The sequence below is a fragment of the Rattus rattus genome, chromosome 11, assembly GCF_011064425.1.
Source record: "Rattus rattus isolate New Zealand chromosome 11, Rrattus_CSIRO_v1, whole genome shotgun sequence".
In the NCBI taxonomy this organism is placed as follows: domain Eukaryota; kingdom Metazoa; phylum Chordata; class Mammalia; order Rodentia; family Muridae; genus Rattus; species Rattus rattus.
In genome coordinates, this window is record NC_046164.1 from 80,814,573 (window position 1) to 80,832,295 (window position 17,723).

At 47.4% G+C, this 17,723-nt stretch overlaps 1 protein-coding gene across 3 annotated transcripts in view; it reads right to left on the bottom strand.

Moving 5' to 3' along the window:
* Positions 1–17,723, bottom strand: part of Ddc (dopa decarboxylase) — a 116,261-nt gene that overhangs the window by 83,384 nt on the left and 15,154 nt on the right. For 2 of the 3 annotated variants that reach the window (XM_032916495.1, XM_032916497.1), the window contains exons 2-3: positions 14,703–14,911; positions 10,372–10,485 (exon numbers count right to left, since the gene is read on the bottom strand). In XM_032916495.1, the coding sequence (XP_032772386.1) occupies positions 10,372–10,485; positions 14,703–14,903 (315 nt within the window). In that variant the 5' untranslated portion in view covers positions 14,904–14,911. Of the gene's footprint in view, positions 1–10,371; positions 10,486–14,702; positions 14,912–15,304; positions 15,324–17,723 lie in introns of those variants that run through there. The other variant, XM_032916496.1, reaches the window with a different exon arrangement.

A 17,723-nucleotide genomic window follows, 5' to 3' on the forward strand; every position in this document is an offset into this window, starting at 1 on the left:
GGAGGCATTATGCAGTCACAGCCTTATATCATCCAAAATATCCATAAGAAAAGGAGAGAAAGACAAAGATATAGGGAGCAGCAGTAAGGACAGAGGAGGAGGCAGAGGGCACCTTTTAGGTAACAATGAAATCTTTTAGGGTAGATCTGGAAACCAATCTGAATGAGCGTCCTGAGAACAAGAAATTAGGCAGCAGACGCGAGATACACACGTGAGGTAAGAGACCATGAAAAGGCGGAAGTGGGAAGGCAGTAATGAGAGTTCAAGACTAAAACCTATGGGAAATACACTGCTACGACACCCTCAGTCTCGGCCTTCTGCCTCTCATGCAGTACTCGGAGCAACGAAGGTGCAGTTTCAGCCATCTTTGCGGCTCTGGGTTTTAAGTTAGGCAGGCCTAGCGTAGCCAGTGCGGAAGAAATCCCAAACCGCTTTGCTTCAGCAACGGGCAAGCTTTGGTACGCTACTCATCTTTTTGAACTTCGAGAGCGAGAGAAATGGGTTCAGTGCCCACTGTATTACTTTATCCCATTTAATCGGTAAAATAACCTATACTGCTTCTCGTCTGTAACATCCCACCAGACGTGCAGTATGACGTGGGGTATAGTTAAAATGAACCTCTGATCTTGGTACCTCCCAGCATTTGCCCTCCGCTTCCCTGGGAGTGCAAATCTCGTGAGAAACCCACTCGATTTTGCTGACTCTGAAAGTTTGTCAAGACCGTGAGTTTTTCAGATAAATACAGCTGCGAATCACGTAGAGGTGCAAATTTTTCCTACTATTACTTTTACCCTCCGCTCAATCACGCATCTCCCACTTTGATCTTCCCATCCACTCACTTTCTTCACTCATTCTGAATCAAGTCCTAGTCCCTGGAGTGAGGGGCGCTTTCAAGCGCAGGTCACGTATTCCTGTTTCTGTAGCTGTAATGCATGAGTTCAGATAAACAGACACGGTCTTCACTGGGCTCCGAGTGACTCACACATTTCCTTCAGGCCGTACTCTCCAACACTCGTCCTGCATAGTTCAGACTGTCGCTGAAGGCTGCCGACAAGATCAGGCCATTTCAGGAAATTCAAGTCTGTGAAAGCAGACGCTGGGTCTCCGACTTCGCCCTCTTGTGCATCCCATTGTATTTTCTCTCCTGACTCTGCTTAATCTGTATTTGAGCACATTTTGTTTTTCAGGGTCTGTCTGTTAAAAATTAGATAGGATACTGCCCCTGGGCGGTAAGGCTATGCCTTTAATCCTGCACTCAGGAGGCAGAGGCAGAGCCAGAGCAGAGGCAGGAGAATCTTTGAGTTCGAGGCCAACCTGTCTACAAAGGGGTCCAGGATAACCAGGCCTATGTTTCACAGGAGAAACCTGGTCTTGAAAAAATAAAACAAAACAAAATTGGAGGGCAGGGGCTGGGGATTTAGCTCAGGGGTAGAGCGCTTGCCTCACAAGCACAAGGCCCTGTTCCGGCCCCAACCCTAGGGGGGGGGTGGAGAGGGTGGGGGGTGGAGGGGGTGGAGGGGTGGAGGGGGGTGGAGGGGTGAGGGGGTGGAGGGGTGGAGGGGAGGGGGGAGGGGTGGAGGTAATGAGTGGCACAGTTTTTAGTCCCAAGCGCCAGAGAAGAAAGAGACAGAGATCTCATGCTTAAGTTCCAGGACATCCAGGGCTATATAGTGAAAAACACTGTCTTGAGGGGAAAAAAAATTAAAAAAAAAAAATCTACCTTCTCTTCGGAGCCCTGGACACCTTTTTAGAATTCTGAATAGTTCACTATGGACTTGAGGCAATCTCTATATTCTGACAGAAATTTCTTTTTGTCAACAAAACAAAATGTAAGAAATTATCAACGTTCAGTGTAAAAATAATCATCCTTAGAATATTGGATCTCAACGCACATTGCAAGATTCAGTGGGCAAATTTGAACAAGATGAGTGGCTTGTCCAGAGGAGGAGGGACCTGAAGAGCCCATGCTGACCCCTTGCTTGCGGGGTGAGAAAAGGGGATTGAACAGCCCTGAGCTGCACCAAGCTAAGCCCACACACTTGAACCTTCGTTTACCTGAAACCGGTTTTTCCACTTTGTGTGGTTTCAAATGCCTTTTGCTTCAGACAGACAAAGGTTGCCATGGCGAGCCTGCCCTGAGGTGGAGGGACTTTTTAGAGTTGATGCTCAGGGCTGCTGGTGCCCTGATTTTGAGAGGTCTTTTCATCTTCTAGGTTTTACAAAATGTCACCCCCACACAGGGTAAGAAATTGGCAGCTTTTTTCTTCCACAAGAGCTTTCTTAAACCCAATTAAGAGACCCATTTTGCAGGTCTCATTTGTCCGCCTCACAATGACGGTGTGGTTGGGCTCAGACACCCACTGTCTGCCTGATGCTAAGCTGTGATTACAGCCTGGGAATAGCAGGCAGGCTGCCTCGTGGCTGTCACTGGGCCCAGTGCCTTTCTTTTCAGGCCTTCACAAACAGACAATCAGCCCTCATAAACTGAAAAGGGCCAGCCAGCTCCCTGCAGTAAACACAAGGAGGTGTGCTTTCCACCAAACCAAACTAAGTGGGTTGAGCTCACCGGGGCTTTGTTGCAGCCTGGGCTGAGAGAGGCCAGAATTAGTCCTAACCTAAGGCTGGGACTTCTCAAAATGAGATTGTCCTACTGAAAAGATGGTTTAACCCAATGGTAGCATTCAAACCTCCAGACCCTATCCCAAGCAAAGAGCCTGAGTGAGTTGGTAGTAATACTTAAAACCATCTTTATACACTGTTTTTAATGAGTTTCTGCCACTGGACTTGTCTGAGCCTCAATTTCTTTGCTATGAAAACTGAGGTTGATAATTCAGCCAATCCTTGTAATTATTTTGAGGATGAAAATCGATTACATAAAGCACGATAAATGGGCTAAAACACAGTCAGATTTGTAATAGCTATTCAATGAACTTTGTTACTCTTAAAATTCTTTGAGAAGTACCAAACTAGAAGATTCATCTTTGGACACTAAAGACTCGAAAATGAAATTGTTTTCACGGTATGACTAGTGACCCAGAAGTACTCTCTTCTGCCGTCCTATTCTGGTCTTGATGGAGTGCTTACGTGACATGGGGAGGAAGCTGATAGTCTTGGAAGGCAGTCGCCTTCATCCTAAAGGCTGTCCCCCAAAATCTTACTCACATGACTCATATGACATGGATATCTTAGGTGTTATTTACATAAATCATGGTTCATCGTAAAAAATTGTTCAGTAATAATATTCTCAAAAAATATTTGGACAAGACTCAGGGCGGGGGGCAATATGAGAGTAACGGGAAGGGCGAGGGAGAGTGCTGGAAAAAGAAGGCAGATAAAAATAAAGTATAACAGCATGTGTGTAAAGGTGTTATAATGAAGCCCAATGCTTTGTTTACTACCGAAAAAAAAAAATAAATCGAGAAAAGAAGTTTACAATAGCTGAGGGATGGCGGGAAGACATCCTTTAAGTCTGGTGGCCCACATGTAGAAGGTTGGAGCTGAGCCATATTGATTTGAGCCAGTCAGCCGCTTAGTGACTGCTTAGCCAAGGTGGCTACTTGACTCTGGGCTGCATGGCCAGAGGTTTAACTTTGAAATGACTGTTATACGGATACGAGATTGTTGAATAAGCCTCTCCCAGGAAGACCCCTGGAGCAATGACAGGATGTTTCAGTCCGAAAGCAAAACACCGGATGTCCCTGAGCAGATTCCTGAGAAGGGTTCACCTTTTCAAAGAACATGTCCCTGAAGATCAAGTTGCTTTTTGTTATAGGAGGATATTATCTTGCAGTGTAGTGATTCACCTATATCCTGGGTGACTTCCTAAACTCTCCCACCCTAAGCTTCAGTTCCCGGGCTTATTCCTGCCTCAGAGCTTTGAAATGCTGCACATTTCCTCAATAAATCTAGACCTTGATTAACAGAATCTTGCTTTGTCCCTTCTTTCTCTTTCACATTTTTGGGCCCACAGAAAGCCTCTTCGGACCCTGACAACTGGGTCTCGGCTATGGGAAAGGTACAAGGAAAGAACTCACTTCACAGAGCTGTCTCTTGACCTCCCGTGAGAGTCATATGTAAGAAGCCATGTGCACCTACCATGTACAATGAATAGCAATAACAAGAAAATCTAAATACCTACCTAACAGTGACAAATGAGAAAACTTCATGTCGAAAATGGTAATGACAAATTGTATCTTTCGATGTAACCTTAATACATACAGAGATACCAGACTAAACTAGAGAATTAGACTCAAAATAGTCTCTATTTTCTTTTTTGCAATGAGTGCCCATTATCCATAAAATACAGAGGGCGGAATCATTTTAAAAGTAAGGAAGTGAATCGAATTGACATGGGAAATAGTAAGTTACGATGTGAGAATTACAGTGAAAACAGAAAACCAGGATAATGCGCTGAAATGTAGAGGAGAAAATGACCAAAAAGGAGAGAGAGAGAGAGAGAGAGAGAGAGAGAGAGAGAGAGAGAGAGAGAGAGAACCTTAGAAAAACAGTACTTAAGTCTATAAAACTCAAGCCCTGGAGAAAGGGTCAGAAAATGGCCTCCCCACAAACACCACTGGACAGAGGAAATGCCCCAAGGTAGATAAAGAGCTGAGTTGTTCAAGAGGAAGCCAGGGTTTACCAATGCTAAAAGCTCAAACCAAGATGTGGAGTTACCGTGAAAAGTTTGCTGTAGGGGCAGGCCTTTTTACAAAGAATGAGATCCCTGCCCAGAAATAAATAAACCACAATTCCAGGCCGTTCTGAGGACAGCCTCTGACCTCTGAAGCCCTGAAAGGCTGCAGACTCTCTGGACACTCTGACTTGATTGTCCTTGGAAGGACGATGGGTCGTCCCTGGAAAGTCAGAATCATGCCAGCACCCTGGGAAGCTACCAGGCTTCACTCTAGACCTTCTCGGCTGAAGAGCAATGGGCAACGCCTTCTGCAATATTACCCAGGGAAGTTTGGCCACGCCCACCCAACCTCTGAAAACAAAAAAATGTTCTGCAGTTATATTACCCTGTATCATTCCTGCTGCTATTTTTAGAAGTCTGTTCACAGTATCCATTTATACCTTTTAGGGTAACAAACATATGTGTACACTTTGTTATATATATGTAATAGTATGTTATAATAGAATAAGCCATATGGTAATATGTATGTATGTATGTATGTATGTATGTATGTATTTAATAGGGTCTCATGTGGCAAAGCTGGCAAGAATTCACCAAGAAGAATGACCATGAACTCCTGATCCTCCTGCTTCTTCCTCTCAATTGTTGGCAAGGCGTGGGTCCCAGCCCACCTAACTCTGGTAGTTCATTCTTATCAGCCCTACTTACAGTGACCTAGATATGACAAAGGGCTATAAATCAAAGAATGAAAAAGAGGATTTGAACCACAAGGACTGCTGGCCTACTGACCTGCCCATTTGATGCACTAGAATGGACAAGATTCACAGTCTCAGGCTTCACATGGAGCCCTGGGTTGAGTTTGACTCTCCTCAGGCAGAGGCTAGGACCCCACTGAGAACAAACCTTGGCGGAGCTCTCCTGAGACTGCATGCATAGGTCAGGATCTCCCTCCCAGCACCAAGATGCCAGGCCTCTTTCCCAGACTGAGATTGTTTACCTTCGGGAAAGGGGCTTGCTAATGTGATTACATTAAGAACCTTGACTTGGAAAGATTACCTTGGATTACTCAGAGGGACCCATCCATCACACGGGTCTAAAATAGAGACCTGATTTCACATCTGCAGTCAGAACATCACAGTGTGGAGAGAAAGGTCAGCGCGATGGGAACGGCTGCTCTTGGGAGTGTGGAGATGGGAGTTGTTGCAGGCCAAGGAATTCCAGAAGGCTTTTTAGAAAATCTTGAGGAGGTGGGGGAATGGATTTTCCCTCGGGCTTAAGATGACAATCTTGATTTTGGTTCATTAAAACCCAGGCAGACTTTCAGAACCATAGATAAGAACTGTATTCGAAGCTACTAACCTGTGTGTAGTGGCAGCACCCTTAAGAAAGAGACCATACATTGGAGGTTAAAACACGTGGGAAGTTAAAAACAAATAGTCCCGGACTGCAAACTGAGGGCCTTATTTCCTAGTTTAGTCAGCCCTGGTGCTGTGTGGGAGCTGCCACTTTCTCAGAGCTCCTGAGGAAACTGTGTGTGTGTGTGTGTGTGTGTGTGTGTGTGTGCCTGTGGTGTGTGTGTGTGTCGTGTGTGTGTGTCTGTGTGTGTGCCTGTGTGGTGTGTGTGTGTGTGTGTGTTGTGTTCAGAATATTTTTTTACTCTAAGGTTAGTAATACATCTCAGCCAAGTATGTAACCATGAACTTGACATGAGAAAATAGCATAAGGAGGGGTGGGTGACTTAATGTAGTTCATTGTCCATGTTAAAAATGTTTTTTTTAAAGATTCACATTTGCCGGAGGGCGGGGGGCATAGTGGGCACATTCCAGCAGTTGAGAGGCAGAGCAGGACCTGGGAGCCAAGGCCAGCCTGCTCATATAGTGAGTTCCAGGCTGTGGACAACACAGTCAGACCTTGTCTTTAATTAAAAAAAAAAGGCATAAATTCCATCATTTGCTCTGAAGATCCTGGTGGAATGGAAAATTCACCACGGGCTGTCGTTTGCATCTGTTGCAGCTCATGTGAGCCCTGCAGTTGCTGTTCGATGAATACAGAGAATGAATTAAATGTATGCATAGACATAGCAGAAACCTAGGTAAGCTGTTGGCCCACTGACAAATAACACTGTACAGCCAAGTCGCAGACGTACAGCCGTTGAAGGCATGGCCACAGCTGTCACTTGGGGTAGAGACAGGGACTCTGAGGGTGGCAGCAAGACTCAGGGTTCTAGAAGACATAGACAAGGTCTATAACTTCCGAGCTAAAAATCTCAGGGGTATGTTATCAGTTGCTTTGTGCCACGCCTCCCTTGGTCGTCAAATAGAGTGCCTTGTTCACAGGAGAAGTCAACGCATCTGAAAATGCTTCACCATGGTGGCCAGCAACGGATACCCCAACATCTGCCACTCGAGTGGCACTGTGGTGCTTGTAGCCACTGTTTTATCTACTAGGAGGGCTAGCGGACATGAGTACTTGTCCTAGTTCGGAAAGAGCACCGATCTAAATCCAGATCCCACCAACCCAAGAGCGGAGTTCGCCTAGCTTTCCTGTTCTCTGAAGAATCTTAAAGGCACAGAAAAAGAGCAACGTGGACACGGGCTTTGTGTTTATGCGGCTGCAGTCCTTTGTGGAGCCCACTCCAATTCCAGCTTCCTGCCTTACCTGATCACCTCCCTTCCCCAGCTCCCAGCCAAAGGCCTCTGGTAGCCCAGCATCTCCCCAGCCAATCCATCATCACTGTCTCCAGCTCCTTGTGCACGCTTAGCTTGCAGCCTGCAGTGGGGTTGGGGAGAGAGAACGCTAAGCCACAGGGGCAGCTGGCCTCTGCACAAAAAGAGCGACACAGAAAGCATTGTTTCTTTTGGTGGTTTTTATTTGATCAATTAACAAAAGTTCTACATTTTTGCCCCCCCCAAATCCACCCTTGGTGGGGAATTAATCCTTGGTTTCTGGGATTTGAGTGCGTTCCTACATTCATATCGCTGAAACCTGGAACCCGAGATGAGAGTATTAAGAGGTGGGGGACTTCACGGGTCAACCAGCCTGTGTGGCCTTGCTCATGAACTGATGGAAAGGGTTGTCTCAGGAGGATTAGATGGAGACAGGAAGTTCACCCCAAGAGCAGGCGCTCTTGTCTGCTTCGCGCATGCCTGCTGCCCTCTGTACATTTCTCTGCTGCAATCACACGGCAGGCCTTGCCGCCAGATGCCAGTAGCATGTTCCTCACACCCTCGAGTAGACTTCTAATGTTTATAGAGGATTCAGGCTATGGTATTTTGTTCCCCCCCCCCCACACACACACCAGAAAATGGATTGAGACAATGCTATGTTCTCATTTCCCAGAGATCCCAGGAGCCTCAGGGGTTGGTTCTGCCAGGAGGCCTGCAAGCAGGGCCAGGGCCTGACGGCATTGACAGAGCTTTACAAGGAGGACATTTCTCTGCTCTTCCTCCTCTCCACCGGGGATCCACGGAGGGTAGATCTCTATGAGCCCCTTTTTGAGTTACCCTCACCAACTGTCATCTCTCCATGACAGGTCCCAGGGTATAAGCTGAGTACAGTTCCTGGATACATCAACTTCCCCAGCCCCACCACACACACAGCCATGGTTCTTTCTCTAAGAGCTAATGCTGAAACTAGGACCCGGTTGCTGAGGAATTTGGGGTCAATGCCTGGCTGGATCCCAGATTTAAACTCTCTCAATCTCAGATGGACTATAGATGCCTGAACTCAGTCTCGACATAACTTTTCTTTCTTCGTATTCATCCAGATTGGTGTAAGGAATGGTACCACGCCTTCCTGCTCGCATATGGTGTACTTCCTAATCATATACCAGAAATCGATATAAAAGGTCTACTTGAAGACTCCTCAACTGCCACGAAAACCTTAGAGTGCAGGATGGAGCCAAGGAAAGGGGCACTGGCTACTTTCTTCTCAGTTAAGGAACACCAGACAAACCACTCATCTTATGTAGTCTCTAATTCCCCAGGGACTTGGTGTCTGGCCTCTCTCCTCTCATTGCACACAGAAGATGGCTGATTCGGTACTCCAGGTCCAGGCAAAAGTGACTTGAGCCTCCATTTTTGTTTGGGTCTTTACCTAACGAGCTCAACGTGGTGACCAGGGTGCTCTTAGGCATTCTGGAACTACGACACATTGATGACAAGAGGAACTGAAGACTTTCTCCCTGCGGGTCAGATGGTTATCCCCATCCTGGTGGGTTCTATTGCAGCCAGGTTAATGCTAATCCCCAGCATAGGGGGCAGCATTCCATGTTATGAATCACAGCTATCAAGCAACACAACCTCTGTGTCAGGAAGGCAGGCATTTCCTCCCTCAAGACCACTCAAGCAGATAAATCAGAGGTTGAGGCTGGGTCTCCAGACAGATATGCAGTGGCTTTTGGAGCAGCAGAATTACATCAATGAAACCTTCCATGATGACATTTAATGAAAAGAAAGGGTACATTCAGCCTAGGCTTGGTCTGTTCCCAGGAGAAGAAGGTCCCAAGTGCCTGACCTAAGAGCAATGGTGACTTCAGCAAGAAGGCCACCTCAGCCCTTCCCATGAGCTATGACTCCCACTAGCCCAGCCCCTGAGGAGCCCAGTTGGAAGGAAATCAGGTGCCATGTGGTGAAGCTGCACCCTGATGATTGTTGAGAATTCAAAAGCCAGTTCCCCTTCTATATCTCAGCTCCTTGCTCAATGCTAGTCAATACCATTGGGCTCCGAGGCACAAATACGAGAGCTACTCTCTATCTAGAGAGTCAAAGACAGTTCTAGGCTTTGGAGAACTCTTCATGGATGGTGTGAGTAAGCCCAGAACCCGAGAGCCAATGGCATCTGTTTCAAATCTCGCCTGAAGCACGCAGCTGGGACACAGAAAACTGGGAAACTTAGGCCAGATGCCTTCAGAGTAGGGAACTTTCTAAGTCTTCACTCCATGTAGAAAAGGACCTCACACAGGGAGGGATGCGTAGCCTGTAGGCAGGCACGGGCCTATTTTTAGCACTTTTGCTCTGCCTACTTGCCCATCAGATAGGCTGGGCAGTAGGCTGGTGGGAGGCTGATGAATGAGTCAAGGGTAGGACATTCTCCAAAGTCGGAGGCATACCAATCTTTCTGGTCTTTGGGGAATGGAAGTGTCACAGCCTTGAACTGATTTTATTCAAATCAAGTGGTTATTAAAACAAAACAAACAAAAAAAAACAAGAAAAAAATCCACAAAAGTGCCAAATCCTTTCTCTTCTTTCTTCTTCTTCTCTTCTTCTTTCTTCTCTCTCTCCTCTCCTCTCCTCTCCCTCTCCTCCTCTCCTCTCCTCCTTCCCTTTCTTTCCTTCCTTCCCTCCCTCCCTCCCTCCCTCCCTTCCTTCCTTCCTTCCTTCCTTCCCTTCCTCCCTCCCTCCCTCCCCCTCCCTCTCTTCTTCTCTTCTCTTCCCTTTGATTCCCTCTCCTCCTTCCCCCTCCTCTCTCCTCCATTCCCTTCCCCTTTTTCCTTGCTTTCTTCGCCTCCTTTCCTCCCCCTTCTCTCTATCTTTCTTCCTCCTCCTTCCTCCCTCTCCTACATTCCACTCAGAATTTCTCTTCCCTTAAAAACTCCCTCCCTGGGGCCCAGACTCTGCTTTGTGCAAAGTAGCCCTACTATCTACAGTCAGCAGAACCCCCTGTTTCTGTCCTGTGTGCAAAGGGATCACCTCCCCATGCAAGAACAGAGCCCGCCACAGGGGCTTGGAGATACTCACCCAGGAGAAGCCAATGCAGCCGATGGCCCCGCACAGCATGTCCGCAAGCATAGCCGGGTAGGAGCTGGCCGTGGGGAAGTAAGCGAAGAAGTAGGGGCTGTGCCAGTGTGTTACCTGTGGGGAGGGGGACAGCAAGTTACTATGGGGCAAAGGAACAAAGTGATGAACTCCTCAGGACGCATGCGGAAGGCAACCCGGACAGGGTCTAAGTGCAATCGTCTCATACTTTCCATTTGAGTTTCACCCCATTTATCACTACGGTAAACAGACTTCCCGTTTGCGCTTCAATATCTTTGCTAGTCAAGAAGGAAATGCTGTCTTCATCAGATAATAAGGGGAATTATATTTGTCATAACACGAAGTCTCCAGGTAGGAGTGACACAACATTACCACTTTGGGTTCTTTCCCTGTGCTAGGGGCTGCACTAGACAACCGTATCCTAGAGCTTGGTTTTCAAATTGCCCTCAAAATATATATATTTTAGTATGGTCTCTTTCCACTGGTTTGCACAACCTGCTCCCTCCAACAGTCAGCACGCTTAAGAACAGCCACTGTTACCTCGGTTTCCCAGGAAACAGCCGCCATCTCCCCTGTTTCCTTCAGCACAGAAGGAGGAGCAAACACCTACTTGGTGCCAACCCTCGGTTAGGTACAGGGGAAAAGCTCAGGTTGACAGGGAGGCGATGTTCCTAGGTGGTGATCTTGGAAATTCCAGGGCTGATGGGAACCAGGGCAGTGGGAAGGACACACAGACCAGTGTTGGCTCCACAAGCAGACTTTCCCTTGCAAGTGTGTACGTTGAAACAACATCTCCAGCCCCAAATGGCAGTATTAGGAGACAGGACTTTGGCAAGGGACTTAGATCATGAGAGTGGGGCTTCGTTTTAGGATCTGGGCTCGTATAAGGAGATATGAGACTGATCATAGGCTGACAGTTCCAGAATCTATGGAGGGCACGGACTGTATCCATTTGGAAAGTCTGAACACAAATCCCACCCCACCACCGAATTTCATTAAACAAAAAAATTCCACTTTTGAAATATTGAAAGTTGATCTTCTGTGTGGTGGTTTGTAGCAGGCTAAGGAAACATTTCTCTCCGCAAAGTTCAGAAAGCTTATATGGTTCTCATCAAAAGATTCTGGAAAAATGGTCTACTCCTGATTCCCCAAAACCAGAAACTATGTTTCTTTCTGCATCATTAGCCAGGTGAGACTATTTCTGACTTTTCTCCTCCAGATTCTAGTCAGATAAATGATTCTTTTTTTTCACTGATTATAAGACAAAACTCTGCTTTAAGGTCTCTGAAATCAGGATACATCTTCAGTGGTAAGCAACACGCACACACAGAAACTACCCTCTGTGCAAAGTACAGATATCCGCGAAGAGGCACAGTCTTGGGCTGACTTAAATAATATTTTTAAAGGATATGCCTGTCCTGGGGAAGAGATTTCACAAAGTGAACTGCGGGCAGAGACGGGAAAAGAAGCATTCATTCTTCGCCAGGGTAGAAGGAAAGATGATCCCTGCGAACAGGAGGGGCCTGGACCCTGTCATTATGGAAGCTGGGAGCTCAAATCACTCCGTGTAAACACTGAAGTAAAGAGGAAAGTAGGGGTCTGCAGGATGTGAGGAGCATTGGCTGTCAGGCCTAGAAGGAGCTATTAGGAGGAAGACGTTAAGTGTGGTGGTGGGGGAGGAGGAGGAGGCCAGAGAGCTAGCTCCCTACCACTGCAGGGTACAAAACTGCCCTCTATAACTTAAGAAGAAGCCCTTATCTGAACCCAACCTACAAACACTTAAGAAATGTCGTCGAGCTGCCTCGTCTGCGCGCTTTAATATAACATCTTGCTACGGTGTGGCTCCCGTGAATCCCTAAAGCTCCTTGTGTCAGAGACTCACTCCCCATGGTGGCACTAATGGGAGATACTGAGAGGTCTTTGCTGATGTGTCCTCAAAGCAGGCTGTGATGGGGGTCCCTCTCTCTCTCTCTCTCTCTCTCTCTCTCTCTCTCTCTCTCAACGCTTTCCAGCCGAGATGAGTCAATTTCTCTGCTGTATCCTTCTGCCGTGATGTACTGGCTCACCACAGGCTGAAAAGAACAAGACCAAGGAGTCCTATAACCAAACCTCTGCAACTACAAGTCACAAGGAACCCTGTTCCCGTGTAAGCTTGTCACCCCAGCTGTGTTACAGGGTCAGAAAGCTGACTAACACGTTGCTCTTTTTCTTTTTTTCTTTCTTTTTTTTTTTTCCTTCCTTAGTCTTTGCAAAGATATAAACACGTCTTTTCTCAGTAAAACCACACACTAGGCCTTTCTGTGGCGCTGTGCAAGCCCCGATTAAGAAGATAGCCAACTAGGATAGCTCATTAAAGACTGGAAGATTCCAACAAGACTCCTTGCAAGTCTATCTCCAGGCCTGGGAGTGGGACAGAGCCAGAGGGTGGGGGGGAAAAGTGAGAGTGGAAGAAAATCAGGGTAATCAAGAACAGGAAAGGGGGAGGGAGGGAGGAAGGGAGGGACTGACAGCGAGGCTCTGGAGAACTTCACGGGCTGAGTGATGTGTTCAGCAGAGCAGGAGTGAGGCCCATGAGGCTTTAGGGGGGGGAAAAAAAAAAGAATGTTCAGATAAAAACCAAAACATCTGTAGTGGTAACGCGCTTGTCTTTGCGGAAATGCCTTTATAAAGTGTAATTGCAAAGCCCCGTAGAGGAAGAGGCCAGAGGTTGCACAAATGCAGAGGGCCAGAGGGCACAGATGGGGCCCAGGGCCTCAGTTTCTTTCAGGTACCTGGAGGCTCCACACTGTCTGCAGCTAGCTCTCTCTCTCTCTCTCCCTCTCTCTCTTTCTCCCCTACCCACAGAGCACATGGCGTGGCTAGTCCCACACTGGCTCTGCACAGCACAGACTCTTCACCTAACTTCTGGTTAACCGCAGCGAGCAGTGGGCTGGCTGGATCTGTAACTCCGGGAGCGAATGCCAGAGGCTTCTGCGTTTTCCAGCTTTCCAGAGCCCTGCACAGTCAATACCCCTATAGAGCCCAGACTCCTGCAGGAGGACGGCACATTTTTCCAGTACTGCACTTCTGTATTCCTACTTGGCCTGACATTTGACTGTGCCTCCCTGTACTGGCTTTATGCTGAACGGCTTAGTTTATTTGCTCAACTCGCAGGCCAGAGCCAGAATTTTGAGTTATATTCAGAGAACAAATGCCATGGGAAATCTCCTGAAGATGAAACTTGACAAGGGCTGTGAGAGATGTTCTGGAACCGAGCAGCTGACTCTGAGGCCCAGGACTTTGGCTGACTACACACCTCCCCAGAGCCTCTGAATTCTCCGAGAAAACAAGAGTATCCACTCTGTCACATCCCTGCCTGCCTGTTTCTTGGTCACCTTAAGGCCACAACCGCCTAAGCACTCGTGGGGGTGGGGGTGGGGTGCAATCTGCCAGTTTTACCAGCACTGGGCCCAGACTTTGCACAGGAATTGATGATCGGGGTCAGATCCATTTGTTCAGAGCCGTGTTAAAGGCTAGGCTTTTAGGTAAATTGCTTGCTGTGTAAAGTAGTACTCTGGAGACGTGGCACTGAGATTCACTGCAACCCTTTGATCCCTCTGACTATCCAGAGACAGCTCAGCTATTCTGGGCCCCTTGGGCAGAACCTGTGCACAAAATGCCCACGCCCAAACAAAATGAAGAAGAAAACGTTCCCTCTGCACACGAAAGTTATCCTTTGGCAGACGTAAGAACGATGCACATACCTTTATTTAGGATAATTAATTAAACTACTTGCAATCGACCACTAGGAGCTTATTCTTTCTTGCTATCAAAGGATAACATACTGGGCTGGAGCGATGGCCACCGTGAAGAGCACTGGCTGCTCTTTTCTAGAGGTCCTGAGTTCAAATCCAGCAACTGCATGGTGGTCACAACCACCATCTGTGATGGGGATCGGATGCCTTCTTCTGGTGCGTCTGGAGACAGCGACTGTGTCCTCACATACATTAAATAAATAAATCTTTTTTTTAAAAAAGGATAACTTACTCTAGGAACCTAGTATGTTGAAGCAAGTATTGGTCTTGGGGGCGTTGGGAGAAACTCCTCGAACTGCCTTTAGAGCCTCTGTGGTTTGGATCTGCCATTTACTATCCCATGAGAGCTTCATGGACAACTTACCTCAGTTGTCTCAGCTGAAATCAAAACAATGGTTAGGAGTTTTTCTTTAGCCTACCTGTTGTGGTGACCCCGTGACACCGGAAGTACATACAGCCTTCAGCGGGTGCTATACAGACGTAAGCCCAGCTGTCATTTGACCTCAGATACATACTCACCCCTGGCATGATTATCTTCTCAATGTCTCTGATTATGTCCTCATATGTTTCTGGCTCCTGGGGGGCAGTGGTGGGGATCAGGGCCCGAAGGTAGCCAGGTTCCACGTCAGGGTACACTGGACGTCCCTCAATGCTGTCCAGATAGTCAGCTATATAATCCACCATCTCCTTCCCTCTTCTCCGGAATTCACGGGAATCCATGTTGAAAACTGCCCAACAGAGAAAATAGAAATCAACCAACAAAACATTATACCTCTGAACTGGAGTGGGTGAGTCCAGGGGGGAGTGAATATATCCTAGAGACCCTCAGCCCCACAACCCAGCATCCCTTGCCACCTTCTATGTCTGGATGCGACAGATAAGCCACTGGGACCACACAGGGCTGCACAATTCCCATTCCACACCCCACAAGGCAGCCAGCAGAAGGCAGAACAGCACCCTCATTTAAAAACAAAAAATTATTTCAGTAAAATGCAAGAAGCAGACAGTCGTGGATCTAAGGATCTTCAACAACAAACACTGGTTCCCTTTCTGGCCCACATTCTGCCTGTATGTACCCTTTGTTAGCTATCTGAATGAGAGCCTTGCACTTTGAGCCCCACCTTTCAGCTGAGAGATGAGGATGGTCATGGCAGCCCCTGAGGAGTGGGTAAAGGCAGGACCACAATCTGTGGGAGCTCAGCCCAGAGCCTAGGACAGCATGGCCCTGTCTAAAGCTAGATGTGTCTTTTCCTGGAATCCCATCTCCTGGTGACCTGCACCTATGCCTACCATCTGCTTGTCAGGATCGTACTTTCTTTTTATTACCCAAGTCACACACACACAGGCAGCTATCAGAGTTCATGTCCGTTATCTTCGTCCACATTCCAACAACCCGAGTGAAGCTGACACTCGGTCATTTTTCTACCAGGCACTTACTGCGGCTCACTTGGGCTGCAGATCATGAGACGACCCTTTTTGCGGTGCATTTCGAGAGTCGTTTAAACAGTAAAATCACAAGATAAACAGAAACAATATAAAGGATGAGTCAAAACAGATGGGGGGGGGCTCGTAATTTACATCACAAGAGCTCAAGGCAGAGTAGTGCCTTGTTCCACCTCAGAGGGATTGTGTGCATCTGACGATTCACAGAGTCCCCTGGCTCTGCACTTGGTCGGGAAGGCACAGTGAGCCTTAAGTGAGGATTCAGATATGGGCTAGCAGGCATCTAGTGTCTGGAATTTGCACTTGGTTAAAAAAAAAAAATCAGACGTATTCGCAAAAAATGAGAAAGACGGACAACCCACTAGAATCCTGCCATCCCCATTTGTAACGTGTCTCTCTTGAATAGTTTCTAAATTTGTGAGAGACAATTGAAAGCTAAACAAAGGGTACATCTCTAAATCCCTCCCTTAGTCCAGAGCTTTGTAATTGAAGATGGATTTTCCATCAGAGTAAGTACTGGGGATGAGTCAAATCCATTGTGATTAGCAATGGGGTTGACCTTCATGTCCTGTTCCCAGCACTTCCCCATTGTCCGGGATGGGAAGGGGGGCTGGACAGATTTTGTGATGTTAAACGCGTTAGAAATGATTCATCAGACACTTCTTTAAAATGGGAAGACAGATTTTTTTTTTTTTTTATTCAAGAGTATTGCACAGGGGAAAGACTTTGACCTCAACTTTGAAACACCAGGGACAGATGGAGAACTATAGTCAAAGGGGGATTTACTTGGGGCTCTCCAGAGGAGTGAAGCCCACCATATACATATACTTCTGACTACAAAAGGAAGTTGATTGGATTGACTCACATGCTCAGAGGCTGGTTCTTTCCACAGTGGCTGTCAGCAAGCTAGAGGACTAGAAACCGGTTGCCACTTAAGTCCAAGAAACCGGAAGTCTCCGAGCAGGATCAACTAATAACGAAGCACCAGCCAGAAATCAAAGCCCTGGAGATGCCACAGGGAAGTCACTGGGTGCTGGTATTTACTGAGAGCTGAAGAAGCCAGAGTCTGGTGTCCACCGGTCGCGTCAGCAGCGAAAAAAATGGATGCCCGCTAGGGCAGAGCAACCGAGCTTCCTCCTTAGGCCTTTTGATTCATCCGACCCAGCCTACTGGTGCTGCTCAGATGCGAGGCTAGTTTTTCAGGCAGTTCAGTGACCACCCTCCGAGAGTTTCTGGTGATGTCTTCCCACAAGCACCAAGACATGGACTTTACCAATTCCCTAGGTGTCTCTCACTCCAACCAAACAACCAAGGGCAACCCCGACAGCAGCTGCTAAAGCCAGTGAATAAGGAACATTACTGAGATCGCAGCGGTTAGTCTCAGGGCTGGGAGGTAGTGAGCTGGATCAGATACCAAGGGTGGAAAGAGATGAGACGCATGTGATTAGACGCTAGCAATATCCGCTTTGCGGGGCTTCCTCATCCAAGTAGGCTTAAGCTGACTAATGTTGAGCTAGGAGATAGCTGGTATCCAGGGACAACCTGCCCGATCAGGTTTTTCCTTCCTTCCAGTGCTTTCTGCTAAAGGGACTACACACAGGCTCAATTTATAGGGGACCCGGCCTCCATTTCGGAGTTACCATTTGGGCGCACATCTCAGAGAAGAGTGCTTGGGAGACTATGGTGGTGCATAAGATGAGATAAATTGCAGCCACCACGAGAGCTAAACTAGCGGCAGGAGGGAAAACATACTGATACATAAATGCATTCTGTCCTGCGCCTTCTCACGATGGCATTTCTACATACCCACTGGGACGTGGCTTCATTCAGACCGCGTACCGCCTTTGCTGAGTATTATCATCGTTCCCGGTTTCCAGCTCTGTTAGTGGGACAGGGTGGGGTGGGGGTCAAACGGCAGGGCTGAGGCTCAGGGTCAAGAGATGACCTACTCAGGCAGACCCTGACTGATGGTTAGTGGCTGTACACACCACTGTATGTACTATATGTTTGGTGGCTATATGCGCTACTTGTTGCCATATAACCCTCATTTCCGTTAAGACTGAAAACAGAAACCAAGACAATGAGAGTACTGCCACA